The 21151-nt window shown below is 31.3% G+C and overlaps 1 protein-coding gene across 1 annotated transcript; it reads left to right on the top strand.

The window, feature by feature from the left end:
- Positions 1 to 3788: 3788 nt before the first annotated feature.
- Positions 3789 to 20729, top strand: LOC134687196 (proteasome subunit alpha type-1-like). The gene is made up of 11 exons (XM_063547295.1): positions 3789 to 3869; positions 5058 to 5102; positions 6459 to 6560; positions 7214 to 7317; positions 7822 to 7910; positions 8475 to 8545; positions 9273 to 9402; positions 9881 to 9960; positions 11175 to 11246; positions 18253 to 18315; positions 20453 to 20729. Exons 1-11 carry the CDS (start codon positions 3867 to 3869, stop codon positions 20552 to 20554), a joined length of 861 nt encoding a protein of 286 aa, XP_063403365.1. The 5' UTR covers positions 3789 to 3866; the 3' UTR covers positions 20555 to 20729.
- Positions 20730 to 21151: the final 422 nt, after the last annotated feature.

The raw sequence follows: 21151 nt of genomic DNA, 5'->3' as shown, positions 1-21151 counted from the left end.
CTTTACTCTTTAAGTTCCCGTATCTTTGTCTAGCCTGATGGAATGAATTTCTTTTGCTCTTGCATCCTCTTTTATACCATGTTTTTTCATTGTGCTTTGCATATTTCTGGTTTTTACATTTTGTTCCAAACACTGAGATGGAAGAGCTGTTAAATATTTCACAAATTTTATTCATTGCCGTATCAATATCGGTTTGTTGTACAGTATCATTTCGATCGATTAATTTATCAAGAATGGTTTCTATGTCTCTTATTCCTTCAGACTTTTTTTCTTTAACAAATGTGACAAATTTATCTTGTTTATTATTATTCCATTTTATAACTTGCTTCTCGACGGTTTTCACATTGTTGATATTAGTATATGGTTGTGATTCCAGAGTAAACTTAAGGTTACAGTGGACATCTGATAGGACAGGATTAAATTCTTCAACTTCGAAATGCTTTGTCATTTGAAAAAGATCAGAACTAAGTATTAGATAATCAACGACGCTAACGTCATTACAAGTAATGTTTCCTACTGTTTTGTCATTACCTATTCTTGAGTTAGCAATATATATATTCATTTTTTTACACAATTCTAGCAGTCGGTGACCAAACGTATTTGGTCTACATGCACATTTGCTATATCTTTGCAAGGAAATATTGCTTGTTAAGAGTCCATTGTAATCGGAAAAGTACTGCATCGTGTGGGTATCATCAGTATTTAGAATTTCAAGTAAAAGTTGATCTGGGATAACATAATCCGGTAATGTAGATGTCTTAGCGTTAAAATCTCCTATTAAGACGTTTTTTAGATTAGGTTCAGACAGATAAAGAAATTCGTTTTCAATTTCAGTAAAAGCATCTACCGATGAGTATTTAGATCCTTCTGGTGGTATATAGACACAGCCCATTAGTACATTGTCATTTAAAAGATCTTTCGAAAATTGTATCCACTGTACAAATTCTGAGTTTGTTTTTGGAAATGTAAGAAATTTTTCAAGTTCAGATTTGTAAATAATTACTATGCCACCTGACTTTCTTTTAAACTTTGATCGATGTTTACTAAAACAACTGTATCCGTTATAGGGAGTGATATAATGTCTAATTTATCTGTTTTTGTTTCTACAAATATAGATATATCGTTGTTGATAACGAGTTCTGAGAATTCTGGTGCTAAAGATTTTGATTTAAGTCCACATATGTTTAAAAATGAAAATTTCAATTCACCTCTTGTTGACCTGTCCTATAAATGAGTATTTTCTATCTCGTCAGAATTTATTCGTGAACGTTTATAGGGCCTTGGTGGAACTGGAGGGCCACTATTCACTGGAATTTGAGAGTGTGTTGGTCTATCAATAAGGCTATCTCTAAATTCCCTTCCTTGGGTGTTTGAAATATTTGGTTGCGGTTTGTACAGTTCTCCGTTGATATATAATCGATCTCGTACTAGAACCGCTTTGTTATTGTCCTTTTTGGCCTGTTTTAGTATAGGATAAAGTTCTTCGCGTTTTAATTCTATTTCTTTGGGAAATTGTTCCTTTATCCCGTAATCGGTACCTTTCAATCTGTACGCGCATTTCAAGACATACTCAAGATCTCGTCTGGATGTGAAGCGAGCTACTATAGGTCTAATACCGTTCCGGTATTTTTTCCCGAATCGATGGACATTCAGTCCAAAGGATAAAGTGTTGTATATGCCAAGCTCTTTGTTGATGAAATCTCATCAGTGACGCTGTATACATTTTTCTGAAGTGATTTTTTCTCCTCAAACGATTGCAAATTTGCTCCTTCTGTATCTCCATTGCACATCTTGTTGGCATCAAGTCACTTTAAAATTACTGTCTAGTTATTTCTAACTGAATAAAAGTAAAAGTGGTTACCTCTGTCAAGATTTAGGTTATAAACAGACGAGCTCAAGAGTTTGAAAATATTTTGTTCATTGTTCTGTATTTCACCGGTGAAAATACTTTTCTGCAATTAACATTTCGATCTGGGACTATTAAACTAGTCCCAGTAACGATACAGTGTAGTTTTGTTAACAGCCTTCTTATATTGCATGAAATTTTTCAAGATCCTGTTTAAATGATAACGAGACGATTTTAGAAATATTCATTTTTTTATTATTTTACCGAGTTAATGTTCAGTAAGTATTTCAATCGATCGATCGATCCCAGTGGCGGATCCAGGGTTGGAACCCCCTTGTTTAGACGATTAATGCATTTGAATAGGACATGTAGTTGGAACCCTACTTTGTCCTGGGGTTAGGAACCCCCTTTTTAAAATGGCTAGATCCGCTCCTGGATCCTGTCTTTGGATTACATTTTTTATGCATAGGCTACATCTGGGAACAGTATATCTAACGGTTAATATATATGTTCCTGGTTATATGAATTAATGTGCATTCTAGTCAATGTTATTAGATTTTTTTCTTACCGTCTTTTAACACAGCTGACGGTACCACGATTTCTCGAGAAATACGAAAAAAAACTGTATATCCCCAAAACAAACTGATATATATCCCGAGAAAAAAGACTCTTTTATGGTGTTATGCCACTTTTTATAGTGTTATATATATATACTACTTTTTACAACATTTAAGAATATTAATTAAAGATATTACACATTTTTATTCAATAAAAGTGTAAATTTCGTTTTAAAAAATGCAAAATCGTTGTTGGAGACAAATTATATGGCGGACATTTTAAATGTAGACAACTTTAGGAAATCAACAGTACTGAAAGATTAGATTCTATAAAAAAAAAATTATAGACTATGATATTTAGTACATAATTATAGTAAAATATTAAGATTAAATATCAGAAAATTCTGTATACGTGACATGACCAAAGTGAGCAATGACTAACCGATGCATGACAAGTCATAATTTCTTTGATTTTTTAAATACAACAGTTGAAAATACGAAAAATATATTTATAAGGGTAAAAATCTTGACCTAACCAGCGACGACTGTGTCAATATCGTTGTACGTTCTGCTGTATATTTATTTAAATGCTAGAGTATTTGCTTAAAATTAATGAAAAAAACAACAACATCAAAACACATTTCTTATCAAATAAGAAAAAAAAAACTTGGAAAAAAGGGTAGGGTTCATGGTTTTGATCATGTAGATTGGTATATTGTAGTTTACTGAGTTGAAGAATATTTTGCATATCACTTTTATTTTGACAGCAGCAATATCAATGGACTTATTTTATATTAAAGTTTAAAAAATGTGAACATTACGGCAGAATGTCACAGCTAGAACCAATGTAAGCCAGGAAACACCAATGACGACCCGTGACTCTTGACCAGGTTTTTTTTTATTCGAATCTTAGACTATTTAGTAGTCTAACTTCAAATGATGTAACAAAAAAGAAGATACGTTTTGTTTTTGGCATTCCCGAAATGTAAAGGCAGCCACGGTTCAGTCTAACCTGGGGCTAGTGCATCGAATACATTAATCACAGATTCTTTCTTGTCATTTTATTTTATTATGTGATTTCTTACCCGTTTTCATTTGATTAATGTATCTTGTTTAATACGCGGTGAGAATATTATTGGCCAAACATTTTTGTGATTCTGTGATTACCATTTGACACCCCAACTTTCTTTAATAAATTAATCTATTTAATACGTATATAATTCTTACTGTTTATCTTTAAACAAATTGTGAGTTTTCGAAATTATGATATACTCTTATCAATATCCGTCAATGAGCCAAGGATTTGTATACAAATCCTCTCAGGAATGAACGAAAAAGAATATAACTCTTGAAATTATGGCGGGAATTTGAATTACCTCCCATGAAAATATGCTCTCCTAAATTGAAGGAAGTTTATTTGATTAGAAAATTTCACACTGTCATACCGGTTGAAATCTGAAAACATGGTAATTTTCGAAGCTTTCTACGTTTAATCCTATTAATATTAAGTTATCACGTAAGGGAATGTAAGCCCTGTACACGAATTAGTGCATCTGTTTAGATTAAGAAGCATGTAAAGCTACAATGATGTTAGTCCAGATAATCATGCCGTCTTCTGAGGGTATTTTTATATTTGGATTTTTTTAGTTCCCTCATTGACGTCGCAGGAGGGCGTCCAAAATTTTTTATAAAATAGCCGTCCAAGGCGTCATAATTATTTGGACTACAATGATGTATGGTTTGATCTTTTTTTTGTCATGTGCATATTTTTTTTTATTTTCGTCGAATTATACTCAGTCATTATAGAATTATTGGTATTTACCTTTTTTTAAATGAAAACAACCTTGTTATTCACCTTGTCTTTTCTTTTTGATTGTACTGTATTAGTTGTTCATGTTTTCAACTGCCTTTCTCTCACAGGCTCTTGTTTTCTTTCCATGGCGAATAATCTTCAATAATTGAAAGATCGCTTGAAAAAGAAGAAGATCTTCTATCACTATGTAGTATTCTACAGGGAAAGAAGTTCAGGGTAGGGCTGAGGTTTGTGACCTTCCACTTTTGCAATCAGACTTTCGTTTTGGTTATTTGAATTTACTTGCTACCCCGAACAGACTTTCCATTTAAAAAAAATAAAAATTAACTTTGCCGACCTTTAGAACAAATTTTCCAAACGATTTCAAAATTTGTTTTCATTTTTATTATTTATGACAGCAATGTTAATTTTGTTCATCAGCTAGCCTTATACTGAAAATCTTCAACAAGTAATGTGTACATTTGTAAATCTGAGTAAATTCTTTTCTGACAAACCTCAAAAATAACATTGAAAACAATTAATGCCATCAACTGAAAATGAAGGCAATTACAAAACTGGATCAGATTATGGGGCAGATAAGGGTAATTCCAGGTTTGTGGATCAATTACAATAAGAAAATAATAATTCCAGGCAGGTGATAAAATACATCTTTGATCATGTTGATGATGAAATTTAAACAGTAGAATTAAAAACCAAAAGATATATCATTGTAAATGAAAAAGAAAGAAAAAACATCAAATATTTAATACAGACACTTAAAATTACTGTTAGATCACAAATGTTCATGTCAAAATAATTTTGATAATAAGCATGATAAGTAATGTATTTCTTTTCTTTGTAGTTTCGTAATCAGTATGACAATGATGTTACAGTATGGAGTCCACAGGTAATATATTTAGGCCAACTTCAGCATGTTCAGTGGCAACCTTAAAATATTCTTTGTTTGAAAATGCTTGCCCAATGACTTACACACATGTATGTATATTAGGTATGTAGGACAATGTAGGATTTTTTCTTCAGCGTCGAAAATTACAACCGTTTAAGACGGTTAAACATTTTAAAGCAGGTAAAAATGTGGGGACAAAAAGAATTGAATATTTTGTGTAATGATTTGTGTCGTAATGTTTTTAAGGGTAAGCTGCTTTTAAGTTGTGTAGGAAGGCAGTATCAAACAAAATGAATTTTATTTTTAGCTTAAGTATCTATCTGACACTGATATACATGTACATGTACAATAATGTACAGTAAAAAATTGGTGATACAGTTTAAAATCACCATGATCACAGATGTGAATAAACTCTTAATTTTAAGTCTTTTGTTGATATTTAAACTGAATAGGCAGCTCTAGGTAATCTCACTTAAAATCTCAAGCATTCTTACAGAAAAATCACCAGCTAGAGATAATTGACGAACTCAGAACAATGTTCCTACATACAATACTAAATCACCTGCAATGAGCAAAATTCTAACAGCAGGCCACTTATGAGATAAAGTCACTTTTTGTCCCTCACTGAGGGCTGAAAGCAATATGATTTACTGTATAGTTTTTAAGGTATGAAAGACCCAATTTTGACAAAATATTAAACAAGGCAACCAAGCTAGGGTAAACAATAGCCAAACAACCTCTGTACATTTTGTACATGTTACAGGCCTCTGTCTAGGGACAAGTACATAAAGGGACTGAGTGTCTTGACAGGGTTGAACATTTTCCTTTGCTTAAAATTCTTCTGATATAATACTTATAACTTAGTACACAACATAAGCATGATAAGAACAAACTACAAAGAACAGTTTGAACATGTTTGACTTTAAATAGGTACTATGATATATTTACAAATTCTGAGATTTTTTTTTTTTTTAAAACAGACTGGTAGAAGTAAGAAAATCAAAGTGAGCTACTGTTAATACTGTGGATTCGTTACTGTTTGTGGGATACTTATTTTCATGGATTTTGTTGTTAAAGGGAAATCACAGATTTAAATTTTCAAGGAAGTACAAAATTTCTATAGTTTGTAGGCAAACTGAGAAATCAAATATCCACAAAAAACACATTTTTCCTCAATCAACAAAAGTCATAATTAGTTAAAGAATCCACAGTTATCATTGTATTGATTTGTGCATAACATACATCATGTACATGTACAACATTTTAAGATGAATTGGGTATAGTATTTCTGTCTGAATATCATGAATACGGTTATAAAAAAATGATTTTATGAAACAAATTATATTTTACTTTTAGGGCAGAATTCATCAGCTTGAATATGCTATGGAAGCAGTGAAACAAGGATCTGCAGCTGTAGGCATTAAATCCAAAACACATGCCATATTGGTAGCATTAAAGGTAAAGTATAAAACACATACATGTACCGTACACATTATTATGACATAGCACTAAAGTTGGTGTATAGGTAAAAAAAAAACATGCCATATACCTAGCATTAAAGGTAGTTAACAAAAAAATATCATGCATAGCACTAAAGGTTAAGTATACGTACAAAACACATGCCATATTGGTAGCATTAAAGGTAGAGTACAAAAAACATATCATATGCATGGCACTAAACTGCTAAAGTTGGAGTATACATACATGACATACAAAACACAAGCATTAAAGGTTGATTACAAAACATGTGCCATACTCCATGTATTTGAATATTTCCAATGTTTTTATTCATGTCATTAAGGCGATTTCATTTGTTCTGGATTAAAAGTCATTTTCAAAACTGGCAAGCCTAAAGATGCATCAAGATAGACTAATACTGTATCAACTGAGAACAGATCATGTACATGTACATGTCATCAATTATGGCAAAAGTTTAAAAATGATTCAAATTTAAGTCATTTCTTTGTTTTTTTTTATCTCGAGACTGAAGAAAATAAATTTTATAGCAAAAGAATTTCTTCTTTCGACTGTTGGCCATGGACTCGTCTATGCAAAAAAAATTAGCTTTACACTAGGTATAAATGTATCAGGTATTTCTTATAATATTTCAGCGTGCACCATCAGAGTTGTCTGCCCATCAAAAGAAAATTTTACCAATAGATGATCATGTGGGCGTGGCTATAGCAGGATTGACAGCTGATGCACGATTACTTAGGTATTTATCAAACGGAACTACTTTAACATAAAAAGATATGGTCTGATTACCAATGAGACAACTCTCCACACGGCAACACATAATGTAGAATTGAACTATTATAGATCCATGTACAGCCTTCAACAATGAGCAAGAGCAATAATGCATATAGTGTAATCTATAAAAGACTCCAAAATGATGTATGTGAAACAATTCAAATAAGAAAACTAGCGACTGATCTATGTACAAAACAATAAATGAAAAACAAAATATGATATACTGTTTATATATACAGCAACATAAATTTTTTATCTTCAGAAACTGGAAAAATAAACTTAACATCACTTCATGTTCATAATTTTGTAAATTCTTGAGTGTAAATAGTATAGTGTCATCATTGGAGAAAGTAACACCTTAAATGATGACTAGGAATATGATTTGTATGTTCAAATTGATTTCGTCTTATATAGCTATGGATCACTATTTGAGTTTGATTTCAGAAGAATCTTACAATTTGTATTTCAGTAATTTTATGAGGTCAGAATGTCTCAACTCTAGATATGCCTACGATCAACCATTCCCTGTGTCCAGATTAGTAGCCAACGTTGGAAACAGTATCCTTTCATATGATTACACAAATAAGTTTGTCCCTACATATGCATATTCAAACAACATAACCCTTTAAATTAAAAATTTATATTTCCGAACATTTGAGATCAATCATCTTGATTATCACATTGAAGTGTTTCTGCCTTAGGTGTGGGAGTTCAAGGGTTCAATTCATAGATTAGTCAAACCATAGACTTAAAGATAAGCATTAGCTGTTCTTCTTCCAAAATTGTGGCATTTAGGAATAAGCATGGCCATCTCAGAGATAGAATAATGTGTGTTAGAAGGATACACAGTCTTAATGGTGACTGCAGGGATTAATATAAGTTGCAAAACTTGTTTCCCAATCCACTATAAATAAATATGTTTAAACTAAACTAAAACTGATGGTGACTGCTAATTTGTGATCAATATTTTTTTTGCAAATTCTATTAAAACATATGTAGCTAATTGTCTTTAAAGATAGATAAGGAAGTAAATATATAAAAAGCATGTATCTTACTGGTTTGAAATCCTCCATATGTTGGTTGTTACACTTCAGAAATATTTTGCCTTAACCTAGCTCTAAGAATCACAAATACCAACTCAAAGATATGGACGAAGACCATTTGGTGTAGGACTTCTGGTAGCTGGTTATGACGTATGTATATCCAGAGTACCACATCTTCTATTATATGTTGTTTCTGAAACTTCTAGTTATTTGCTTTTACCCTTTCCATTTTATAAGCAATCCTTCTTTTTTGAATTTTTGTATTTTTAATTGATAATTTGCATATTGTAAATTATGATTGATGCAAGTAAATTCTTTGAGTTGATTGTTTATTATATTCATGGTAGTACTGCATCATTGAAGTTTGTCAATCAGCCATGCTTTTATTCTTATTCTGTGTAAGAACCTCCTTGCAGTTGAAAAACGTTTTTACAATTCTGACCAACAAGAAGAGTAATACAACACAAGTTCAATATCTAGCATGTTAAAACAATCTTGAGAGAAAACGTTTTTGATTGGCTGATTAAATTTGATCATGAGAAACACACAATTTGATTGGCTGAACACGATTTTCCTCCATTGGACACAGTTCAAAATCGGGAACAACAATATTTTTCGTGTAGATTTTCACCAAATCGTGTTTTAGAAGGTTTTTTCAAGAACACGATCGTGCAATCGTGGCAAAGGGTCAAAATCGTGTAGTACACGCCTAAATCGTGAAAGTTGGCAGGTATGCTTATATTTTCATAATTTTGATTTATATATACATAATCTATTGAAAATATCTTTATATCTGAAAATATTATTTTGAATTCAGCATCTAAATATGATAAAAGACAAAGACAGTTTCAATGATATGGTTTTGTTCTATTTGCAGACTCAAGGACCACATATATACCAGACATGTCCATCAGCCAATTATTATGATTGTAAAGCTATGGCTATTGGTGCCAGATCACAGTCAGCAAGAACATACTTAGAGAAATTCTTGGACCAGTATCTTGACTGTTAGTACTTATTTAGGTTATTAGTACTAATGGTAAAAATTCAAACAAAAGCATTTTATAATAAGTCCCCTAATGACTAAGTCAAAATGGATTTTACTGATTGCACTCCTTCTGTTTGTCTGTCCATCTGTCATTTCAGCAAATCAGTTTTCCACACTTTTTTTCATCATGCTTGAAGAAAGTGATTTGATATTTGGTGTATTATTTCAGATTAATTCAAATTTTTGTTCTGGTCTGATGATTTTGTGCAGAGTAACGATCCTTGGACTAATAATTTTCACTCAAATAATCAGTTTTCTGCACTTTTTATCTTCATGCTTGTAGATATTTAATTGAAAATTGTTGTATTGTTTTATCATGACAACTTACAGAGTGAATTCAAATTTTGTTCAGGTCTGATGATTTTGTGTAGAGTTATGGTCCTTGGACTAATAATGTAGCAATTTGAATTAATTTTTTTTTTTTTTTTTTATTTCAGGCACATTAGAAGAGTTGGTAAAACATGGTTTAAGGGCATTACGTGATACACTGCCACAGGAAGTAGAATTAACTACAAAGGTAAGTCATTAGTGATGGACAACTTCAGGAAGTAGAATTAAATACAAAGGTAAGTCATAATGTGATTCTCTGCCACATGAAGTAGAATTGACTACAAATGTAAAAAATTGAAATATGATGGTTTCTCTGTACACTAGAATAACTGAAAATTGATAAACAACAAAAAAGAATGACTCCATGGTAGATTATATAACGGTCCAGTGATCATTATCATAAACTTTGGTTGAATCCAAAATGACACACTGTTTGTCTGACCGTTTTAATGGAATCTGTGTATTTAAGAGCTTAGCTTTTAAGAGAGAAAAATTGAGAATTGTCTGCATATGTTTACAGGTGTAATACCACCATTTATTTCCCCCTATTAGTCTTTGTTAAATTTGCACTTTTCAAAAAATTGTGTACAATTTATCTTTGTTTCAAATAAAGAAATACTTGGCATGACTAAAGTTTTATCCTGTCCAGTTCTATAGAAAAAGTTTCACATAACATTTCATTGCATATATAAGAAAATAACCATCATTGGAAGTTAACCAATCAAATTTCTCCCCTTATTCTATCTGTGTACAAGGTTTAGTCACCATGTAACCTCAAGATTACAAAATTTTCTATAGAAATCACAAATAATAAATAATGGTGTTTTGAAATACCCAAGACATATGATTATGACTCAGAAATAGTTTTACTGCAATAACATGTAGGATTAACTACCTACAACGGTCAAATTCAAGGGAATATTTTTTTAGACCTACTTTCGTATGCAACCGGATGTGACGTACCGTGATTTGGTGGTATTACACCTACAGGCATACAATTATAAATGATAAAGAGTGAAAACTTGGCAAGCTGACAAATTGCGGTTTTTGATACAATTAATTTTATGATACAATTTTTACTCCAATTTACTATGTGGAAATATTTGAAATGCAAAGAAATGATGTTGAAATTTCAGACCCTATATTATGGTATATAACTGTTTCTTTGGTTACAATTCCATAATGATAGCAATTTGTCTTATGTACCTGTAACCCAAGGTGCTTCTCAAGTATATATATCATGTGATTTTAGTCCCATTCCAAAAGTTTTTGGGTTGCTGTTCTAATGACATTTAACTCACATTTTTCTTTTTTAAAGTTTAACATAAATTATTAGGGTGTCATTGATATTCTCTTAGTCATTTTAATTATGTTTAACTAATCCTATTGTTTTATTTTCAGAACTGTTCACTAGGTGTTGTAGGTAAAGACACAGATTTCACAATATTTGATGATGACAGAGTAGCTCCTTATGTATCCTTTGATTGGTAAAGGACGCCTCCGGGTGCGGGAATTTCTCGCTACATTGAAGACCTGTTGGTGACCTCCTGCTGTTGTTATACGACCGCAAATTTTGAAAAAATTTTCGTCGTATATTGCTATCACGTTGGCGTCGTCGTCGTCGTCCGAATACTTTTAGTTTTCGCACTCTAACTTTAGTAAAAGTGAATTGAACTCTATGAAATTTTAACACAAGGTTTATGACCACAAAATGAAGGTTGGTATTGATTTTGGGAGTTTTGGTCCCAACATTTTAGGAATTAGGGGCCAAAAAGGGCCCAATTAAGCATTTTCTTGGTTTTCGCACTATAACTTTAGTTTAAGTTAATAGAAATCTATGAAATTTTTACACAAGGTTTATGACCACAAAAGAAAGGTTGGGATTGATTAGGGGAGTTTTGGTTTCAACAGTTTAGGAATTAGGGGCCAAAAAAGGGCACAAATAAGCATTATTCTTGGTTTTTGCACAATAACTTTAGTTTAAGTTAATAGAAATCAATGAAATTTAAACACAATGTTTATGACCACAAAAGAAAGGATGGGATTGATTTTGGGAGTTTTGGTTTCAACAGTTTAGGAATTAGGGGCCAAAAAAGGGCACAAATAAGCATTATTCTTGGTTTTTGCACAATAACTTTAGTTTAAGTAAATATAAATCAATGAAATTTAAACACAATGTTTATGACCACAAAAGAAAGGTTGGTATTGATTTTGGAAGTTTTGGTCCCAACAGTTAAGAAAAAGGGGCCCAAAGGGTCCAAAATTAAACTTTGTTTGATTTCATCAAAATTGAATAATTGGGGTTCTTTGATATGCCGAATCTAACTGTGTATGTAGATTCTTAACTTTTGGTCATGTTTTCAAATTGGTCTACATTAAGGTCCAAAGGGTCCAAAATTAAACTTAGTTTGATTTTGACAAAAAATGAATCGGTTGGGTTCTTTGATATGTTGAATCTAAAAATGTACTTAGATTCTTGATTATTGGCCCAGTTTTCAAGTTGGTCCAAATCTGGGTCCAAAATAAAACTTTATATGATTTCATCAAAAATTGAATAAATGGGGTTCTTTGATATGCCAAATCTAACTGTGTATGTAGATTCTTCATTTTTGGTCGCGTTTTCAAATTGGCCTACATTAAGGTCCAAAGGGTCCAAAATTAAACTAAGTTTGATATTAACAAAAATTAAATTCTTGGGCCTCTTTGATATGCTGAATCTAAACATGTACTTAGATTTTTGATTATGGGCCCAGTTTTCAAGTTGGTCCAAATCAGGATCTAAAATTATTATATTAAGTATTGTGCAATAGCAAGTCTTTTCAATTGCACAGTATTGTGCAATGGCAAGAAATATCTAATTTCACAATATTGTGAAATAGCAAATTTTTTTTTTAATTAGAGTTATCTTTCTTTGTCCAGAATAGTAAGCAAGAAATATCTTATTGCAAGATTTGTTTTTAATTGGAGTTATCTTTCTTTGTCCAGAATCAACTTAAATCTTGTTATATACAATATACAATGTATATTCACTTTTTACTACCAACTGATAAATTTAAATAATCTTTACCATTCGAAGATAACAAGCAGTTTTTTTTACATCTTAATATTTTATGATGTATTTAAATGAGTAGTTATTGTTGCAAACTCAATTAGAATATTTTAATTGAGATTAGTTTTGGAATAAGGGAAAGGGGGATGTGATTAAAAAATTGGGTTCAATTTTTCTCATTTGAAATTTCATAAATAAAAAGAAAATTTCTTCAAACATTTTTTTGAGAGGATTAATATTCAACAGCATAGTGAATTGCTCTTAAGAGAAAACAAAAATTTTAAGTTCATTAGAACACATTTATTCTGTGTCAGAAACCTATGCTGTGTCACGTATTAAATCACAATCCAAATTTAGAGCTGAATCCAGCTTGAATGTTGTGTCCATACTTGCCCCAACCGTTCAGGGTTCAACCTCTGCGGTCGTATAAAGCTACGCCCTGCGGAGCATCTGGTTTTTTATTTGTTTGGGTTGTTGTCTCTTTGACACATTCCCCATTTCCATTTTCAATTTTATTATTTGATGATGATCAAGAGAATATACCGGTACACATCTTCTGCAGAAACTGACTGCTATTAGGAAAACTTGATATTTTCCCATTACTACAATTTTTTCTCAAAATTTAATAAATTTTTTCTAGAATTTTTTTTTTTTTAATAACTGATTTGACTTTGTTCAGTTTTTAAGGGTACAGATATATAGATTGTATTAATTTATGCAATCATAATCATTATTTAGCTGGCCTACTATATTTCAATTTTCCAGAATTTATTTCTACATTTGAGATAAACAAACCATAGTATTGAGCACATTATTTTATACATCCTATAAATGATAAGTTCAAGAAATTTATCAATGAAATATATACTCAGATATTTTTCAAGTTACAAAATCAAAAAGAAGTGTATAATCATATCACATCTTCTTTTTATATTGTTAGTTTTTTTAGCGATACTCAACCAGTCACATTGTCTTTGATAAGTTGCATTGATAAAAAACTTGCAATAATTTCAGGATTTACATGTGTCTATATGTGTTTAATTCTGGAACCACTCTTAGTTGAGAAAGATTTTTTTTATTGTGGTATTGAGCCCACAATGTCATGAATGTGGCAATTTTTTTTAATTTAAAAATGCAACAAAATGCGAGACTTACTAATTATAAACTAGTAAATTATCTTTTTTGCTACAATTAATATGTTCAAATGAACTCCCAATTAAAGTCATATGAAACCTCAATTAAAAAAAAAAGGCATATGCTTTTTATAACTAAATGGATAGTTTTCATTGTACAACTTATGTACATATACTTTTTTTCTGGGGAAAATTCTTTAATTTCTCCATATTTAGAAGAAGTTTACTTATTTTTAATTGCTAAACTCGGAAGCAATTTGACGACATATTTTCCGTATGCATAGTGTCCTGAGGGTAACCCTCCTTGTAAAAATCTGGTGGAAGCAATACGCATGGATCTGTCATTAAAATAAACAATTATCTGATGGTACATGTTAAAAATGTGCTTAATACCCATGCTTTTTGTTATTTGTTTACTATTAGGTTACAATCAGTAAACTTCGGCTTCAAAATAAGGCATTTAATGAGCAACCATATTTGTTAAATCATAACAGACAGAGAGAAAAATAATTGCCAATTAAATACATTTTTGCGTAAAAAATGCGAAATTCAAGCACAGAAGACTAAGTCATGATATATGCATGCATTGGTTCAAGAATTAGATAAACATTATTTTTCACCACTCAATCGTTTAAGAACAATGAATTTTATTTCGTGTTGGCTTAGTACATATTAGTGCGGTGACAGAAGTGTAAAAAGTCGTCTAGATCGCGAGTTTAATCTCCCCAAATAACACACGGCTAAAAATGGTCTTAACTTAAAGACAAATATGTCTTCTTAAGTTTTTGCCCTGTCATCAGAATTTCGTACGGTCACATTTTTCTAAAAAGTCGTTTTAATGACTAGTAGTATATTGGAGAGTTTCAACCCCCCTTTTTCAAAATGAAAAATTGTGTATGTTCACTTACATTTAACTGAATTAGTTTTTCCTGAAGCTATTTTCATATATCGAAATATTCTATTTAGTATTTCATTTTCTTATACTCTATAAAATTTGCAAAGTTAAGACTGTTAAAAATTGAGGTATTTTTAATTGCAAATTCAGACACAAACTTTAGTTTCTTCTTCATAGTAGCAATAAAAATTATGCCATAATATTTTTAGCATATAGTATTTCATAAAACTATTTAGTGATAAAAATTTCAGAACCAAAATATGAAAAAAACCTTAAGAAATCAATGGAAAAAGAATGGAATAAAAAACTTCAATTTCAACACGGAACTTAATCCCTTGCCTTCCGTCACATTTTGTATATTAGTCAATAATTTGCTCTCAACTGATATATGATATAACTACCTCTTCGCTAGTATATACACATATTTGCACTGATATATGCTACATTCTTTGTTTGTATGTGTTTATATTCTCTGTTTTTTTTGTTATAAAACATTAAATATACTTTGTCAGAAAAGTCTAATTGTAAAATCAAAATAATTGACGGATAGTTTCAGTAAATATTCCGTGATATGTCAAGTATGTTTCAACTTGCTCCATTAAGTCCAAAGAAAAGACAAAAGTTGTTAAATTGAAAAAATGGACTGAAATTTTGAGTCAATTTCCCAGTATAGGAAAGTCGATTTTTGTATCTGTATTGAATAAAAGATTAGATGAGGTGAACATCAAACTGTTTCATGCGAAAGCTGTTAATTTACAGAACTCCGTGCAGGCTGTGCATCATTGTTCATGCTTCAAAAGTTACACAAGTAAACATATGTGTCCCCCCTTTTAGAGCGAGGAAGCTTCTAATCTGATATTTAATGACGACATACAATTATCGGACTGTTGTCCCTCAGTTTCGGGTATGTGTACGCGTTCTAGAATGCAGTCGTTCAACTGGAGCGCTTGTATATTTTGTTGCAACAAAACATTTTAGAAAGATAAAAAAAAACTACTCAAGTTTGAATCAGATGAGCGTATTAAGAATGTTTTAACCGTGTCAGATAAAGTTAAAGTTGAAATAGTTTCCCGTCCATCTTTTAAACTTCTTGAGCACTCTGTCATTTTGGTTGCATTACAAATTATTTGCTAAAAACGAAAAAAAAAGCAGATATATCAGATCACGATACTGCTTTTACTAATTTTATTTTGGCAATTGACAACGATGTAATGGTCATTCCTCATGACACCGTTACCAGATAAATATACTACTTAGTAGTAGATCTTTTCTTCCAGCTGATTCTAATTTAAAATATTCTACTTAAAATGCAGTCTTAACTCATTGATTTCTATAGAAATTCAGTTGTCAAACAACGTCAACAAGTTCAAGGCAAATATAACAATATTTTGTAGCAAAATAACTATTTGAGATGCCATATCAGCTGTTAGTCGATTGAAAACTGAACTCAAAATTTTTATGTCAAATGTAATAGACACAAATAACGGACAGATATGTCATTCCACTGCAAGTATACAATAGAAAAGACAGCTCTACAAACTCTACAGAAGTATTCCCAACTTCGGATAAATTGTCTCTTTCTTCTTCAATTCAGTCAATGCCTTCGTCTTTATTGCAATTTATTTTATGGTAACTCGATGAAACTGCATAGCCAAGACTATTCTCAGGAAATGGCATCACAGAAATTGCGTAATTGCTTAAGCAATTGTTGGGTCAACCGTTTGTGTGACCATTTTTTTTTTAATCCTTTTCACTTAGGATTGGCTTTACAAATGTACCATGATTTTGGTTCGAAACACCTTGTTGAAATATTGAATGCCAATGGATTTTATGCTTCTTAAAGTAGAGTGCGACGCTACATCTAATGTGTTGCCAACCATGAAATTGAGCGAAATCAAGATAGTGTGTATGTCTCATGCATAATGTTTCCCCATCATCTTTGCAGACAAGCGTATGGATGTCATCTTAACCCCATTTTAGATCTCTGTTTTGAAAATCTTCAAAGTTGGATGAATTAAAAGGGATGGTTTGAAGCTGATATTTCTTTGGGAACAAATGTCTTCGGACTTCCTACAATACCTTGTCTGTACTTGTAAAGAAAAACTCAAAATAACGTGTTTGCTTTGAGCAGAACCTTTCATGTGCATACCTGTGGCCATGAGTGAAATGTAAAGAAATATTAAAAACATGTCTTGTGACGTTTGGTGAAAAAAAAGATGATGGAGATAACGGTTGATTAGGTACAGAGCTTGTTGAACTTAAACACACGGTCCCAGCCCCCGGGTTTGGGGAGTGTTGGCGTGCCCTTAAAAAAGTCAAACCCCGCCACATTCTGTTTGTGTCTGTTTCAAGTCACGAGACGGTAATGCAGTGTTTGTCGTATGTTTCTATATACTATATTTTTTTTGTTTCCTATTCATTTTGTACATCAATCAGGTCGAGAGATTTTTAGTTTGTTTTACAATATTCATTTAGTGAATTGAAGACTATGCAGTATAAATTTTACTCATTGTTGAAGCCCGTACTGGACGAATTGGTAATTTATGTCTCATTTGGAGGGTTGCCTCATTTGCAATCATATCACATCTTCTTTTTTTATATGGAATACTTTTGAAGTTTGTGGTACGTTGCAAGGAAAAAAAGGGGGGATATAGGTACAAAACTTATAATGTAATAGATATTAACCAGAGTTAAATACGCAACAACAGATAAAACTATATGAAAGCAGTAATAATAGTGAAAAAAAACCAAAAGCTACGAATAGTCTATAATTAAACCTGAAGTATCCGCAATTCAATTTGAGGTCATATTTGACTGTAGTGTTCTATTGCTTTGATTTGATACCTCACCCAATATGATAGTTTAAAAAATAATTTTAAAGTATTGTCCTGCATGACACTTGATTTTTACCTGAAATTGAAATTTTTCAAAAGGTTAAGGTGCTCTAAACATTTTATAGGTTGAAAACTTAATTTTTGAAGTTTTGTTTATAAAACGTCGTTTTAGGATTTTTTTGATAAAATAAATCTTAATGATTAAGGTTTATGTATAATAACAAACATTAATAAAGCCAAAACAGTATCGTTTGTATTTATGTAGAGTTTAGAAATAGAAAAAAATGTCAAAATTGAAACCCTCCCAAATTTTCACAGATTTTCACATATGACCTTTGACCTCAATTTAAAAAAATTGTGACCATACCAAGTCCTGACGACAGGCATATTATTATAGTAAACGATTTCCTCTTTCCAATGATATATTATATAGGTGTGTGTTCGGTGGGGAGATTAAATTCAAAAAAATCTACCTTCAGTCACCGCACTATATATGGGAATGAACATCGACAATAATTCTTCTTGAGTTCTTTTCTGAAATCAAAGTTTGTCCTTAACCAATGAAAAGCTTCAATTGATTGAAGGAGAAGAAAGAACAAATGCCAGACCCCCAGCAGAGGGAGCAGGAGAGGTAAGTTGTTAATATCTCAATTTGTCAAACTTTTGTAGAAGAAATACATAGAGATTGCAAAAATTGATTTTGGGGATACAAAATGTTGATCTTTAGAACGAAAACTTGCTAAAATTAGAGAAAAATTATAAAGTAGTTTCAATGCCACAATATATAACTTTTTGTTGCTTTTCTTAATTTTTTTATTACTTGTGTATTCATATAATGTAGAGTGCACAAAGTCAGGTAAACAAAAATACTGACTGCACCAACCTACTATCATGATAAGCCATACTCTTAATTTTGAATACCATGCTATCTTCATAAAATGATTGTGCATAAAATTTTGATGCCTATAATATTTTATTGTCGATTGTAACCTTGTGGTTATTCATAGATAAATATAGATTCTTACATTGATACCAGTGGATTATCGGATTTATCCAATCGAGATAGTTAAATTATCAATTTTAAAGTTCGAGCCGCCTCGGCGAGTACTTTAAAATTTATAATTTAACTATCGAGATTGGATAAATCCGATAATCCACGAGTAACTATGTAAGAATCTGTTTCTCTAATGATTAAAAATACATTTTCTTTTTTTGTTTACCGAAAATCCCCTTCGAGTGCCTTTCACATTGCACGAAGTTGTCAATTTCATTAACACCTGTTATCATATTTTGGTTCATCCAGTCAGCCAAAAAGGTCATGACCCTTAAAATCATCCAATGATCTTCTGAGATCACCAGCTACCACACTTTGATTAAATTTTTTTATACAATGGGTTCGAAAAGGGATAAGTTTCCATAGAATTAGAGAAATCAATTTAATTAACAGCGTTATCATGGTTGATTAATATATAATATCTAAAAGGGCATATTGTATTTCCTCAACACATGTACACGAGTAGCAATGAAAACCTTCATCATCAGTAATGGTAGTAATTTCAATGCACCAGATGTAGATCTCAACAATTAGTTTATTAAGTGATGCTAGAGGCTTAAATATTATCAAATCTTAAACCATATATCAATGATGAGAAGCTTAACCTGGACAAAAATCCTATTATCAACATTGGTAATTCTAAGGTTCTCATCAGTAAAAGTACCTTAAGACTTGTTAAATAACTTCCTCCTAAGATAGAAAACAAAAATACCAAACTCAAAGGAAAATATAAAACAGAAAACCTGTCATAAAAAGGCAAAATCAAAAGCTCAAACACATCAAACAAACGGATAACAACAGATATTGGCACAGGCAGTTTTTTTATGTAGAAAATGGTGGATTAAACCTGGTTTTATAGCTAGCTTAACCTCTCACTTGTTTCATAAACATGATAAAGTTCCATTATATTAGCAATGCTTTTTGAAGGAAACAAACAGACATGATAGATAAAAATTAAAATAGGGAAACAACAGTCAAGATTTTGTTATAATAAGTAGATAATGTTAGGATGGATATAGGGAGATTTGTTATGAGTGCCAATGAGCATGATGAGACAGCTCTCCATCCAAGTCACAATTTATTAACAAAATCTATTATAGGTCAAGGTATGGTCTTCAACACAAAGCCCCTGGCTCACATCAAAAGCAAAATATAAAGGCCCTAAAAAATTACTAGTGTAAAACCAAGTCTAACTTATATAACAAACGAGTCACACTTATGAACCTCATAAACAGACTACAACTAATGAACATAAGATTCCTGACATGGATCTTGGAACAGGAACAAACAATTGCAGCAGGATTAAATGTTTAAATGGTACCAAATCTTCTTCCTTATCTGGAATAATAGTGTTACATCACAACAAAAGACACACTAAAATATCAATTAGTATGGCTTAATCCAATCAAAAAATGTAGTAACACAAATTAACACAATGAACGAATAAATTTGATGTATGATACAATGTAAATACAAGTTTGAATAAACATTGTACACTGGAAATGGACTTTAATCAATCAGGAGTTACATGATTTAATTGTACAATGTTGTTTCGGTGTCAAAAACAATTATAAATTATGGTACAGTGATACTTTTGATTGCAATTTATAATCACAATGATGTTTGAGAAAGGTTTTATAATTCAATTAAGATACAAACCCCCAAAATTAAGAACATTGTAACAAGTTATCAATTTGATTTTGTTTTTTCACAGGCTGCCATGGAAACTGAAGGTGAAGGTGAGGCTCGTGGTGAAGGTGAAGGTCAAGATCCACAACCAGCAGAACCTCAAGCTGATGAGAGAATGGATCAATAAGTCTGATCTGACATAAACATTAAATCTCAACTCATCCATTCATCTTCATGTTGAAATATGCTCTAAGAAATTCATCAACAAAATTAGTGCTACCTTGACATTACAGTTACTCTGCACATGTAATTCACATGTAATGTACATTTAACTGTTAATAAATCAGTTTTATTTACATTTACTTTTTGTTTCATTTATGTTTCCTTCTGGAATTGAATGGGTTTAGGGTCCAGATTCTTTTAGTTCAATTTTCTTAACTTACCTGGCCGAAAGGTTGTGAATATGTTAAAGTCTAAATGAACACAGTAAAAAAACACAGAAGCCACCTGGCCCACAGAAGATAAATATGTTTAAAAGTTTAAATGGACATTTTACAAACTTGGTTTGCTATGAATTAGGCTGTCAGTTTTGTTTTATAGTCAACTATACATTTTTTCTCATTATTATAGGCTGTAAGTTTCCCTATCATTACCTATGAACACTTAATTTAAACTTTGATGGATAGTTTTCTCATTGACGATCATGCCAATTTTATAATAACGAAAAAGAATAACCCTAAATCTTTTAGCATTAGGAGTTTCATTTTCATAATTATTCTAAAAT

The sequence above is a fragment of the Mytilus trossulus genome, chromosome 10 (assembly GCF_036588685.1).
Source record: "Mytilus trossulus isolate FHL-02 chromosome 10, PNRI_Mtr1.1.1.hap1, whole genome shotgun sequence".
NCBI classification, from domain to species: Eukaryota; Metazoa; Mollusca; class Bivalvia; order Mytilida; family Mytilidae; genus Mytilus; species Mytilus trossulus.
The sequence above is the reverse complement of the archived record's forward strand: the minus strand, read 5'-3'. Positions and strand labels throughout refer to the sequence as shown.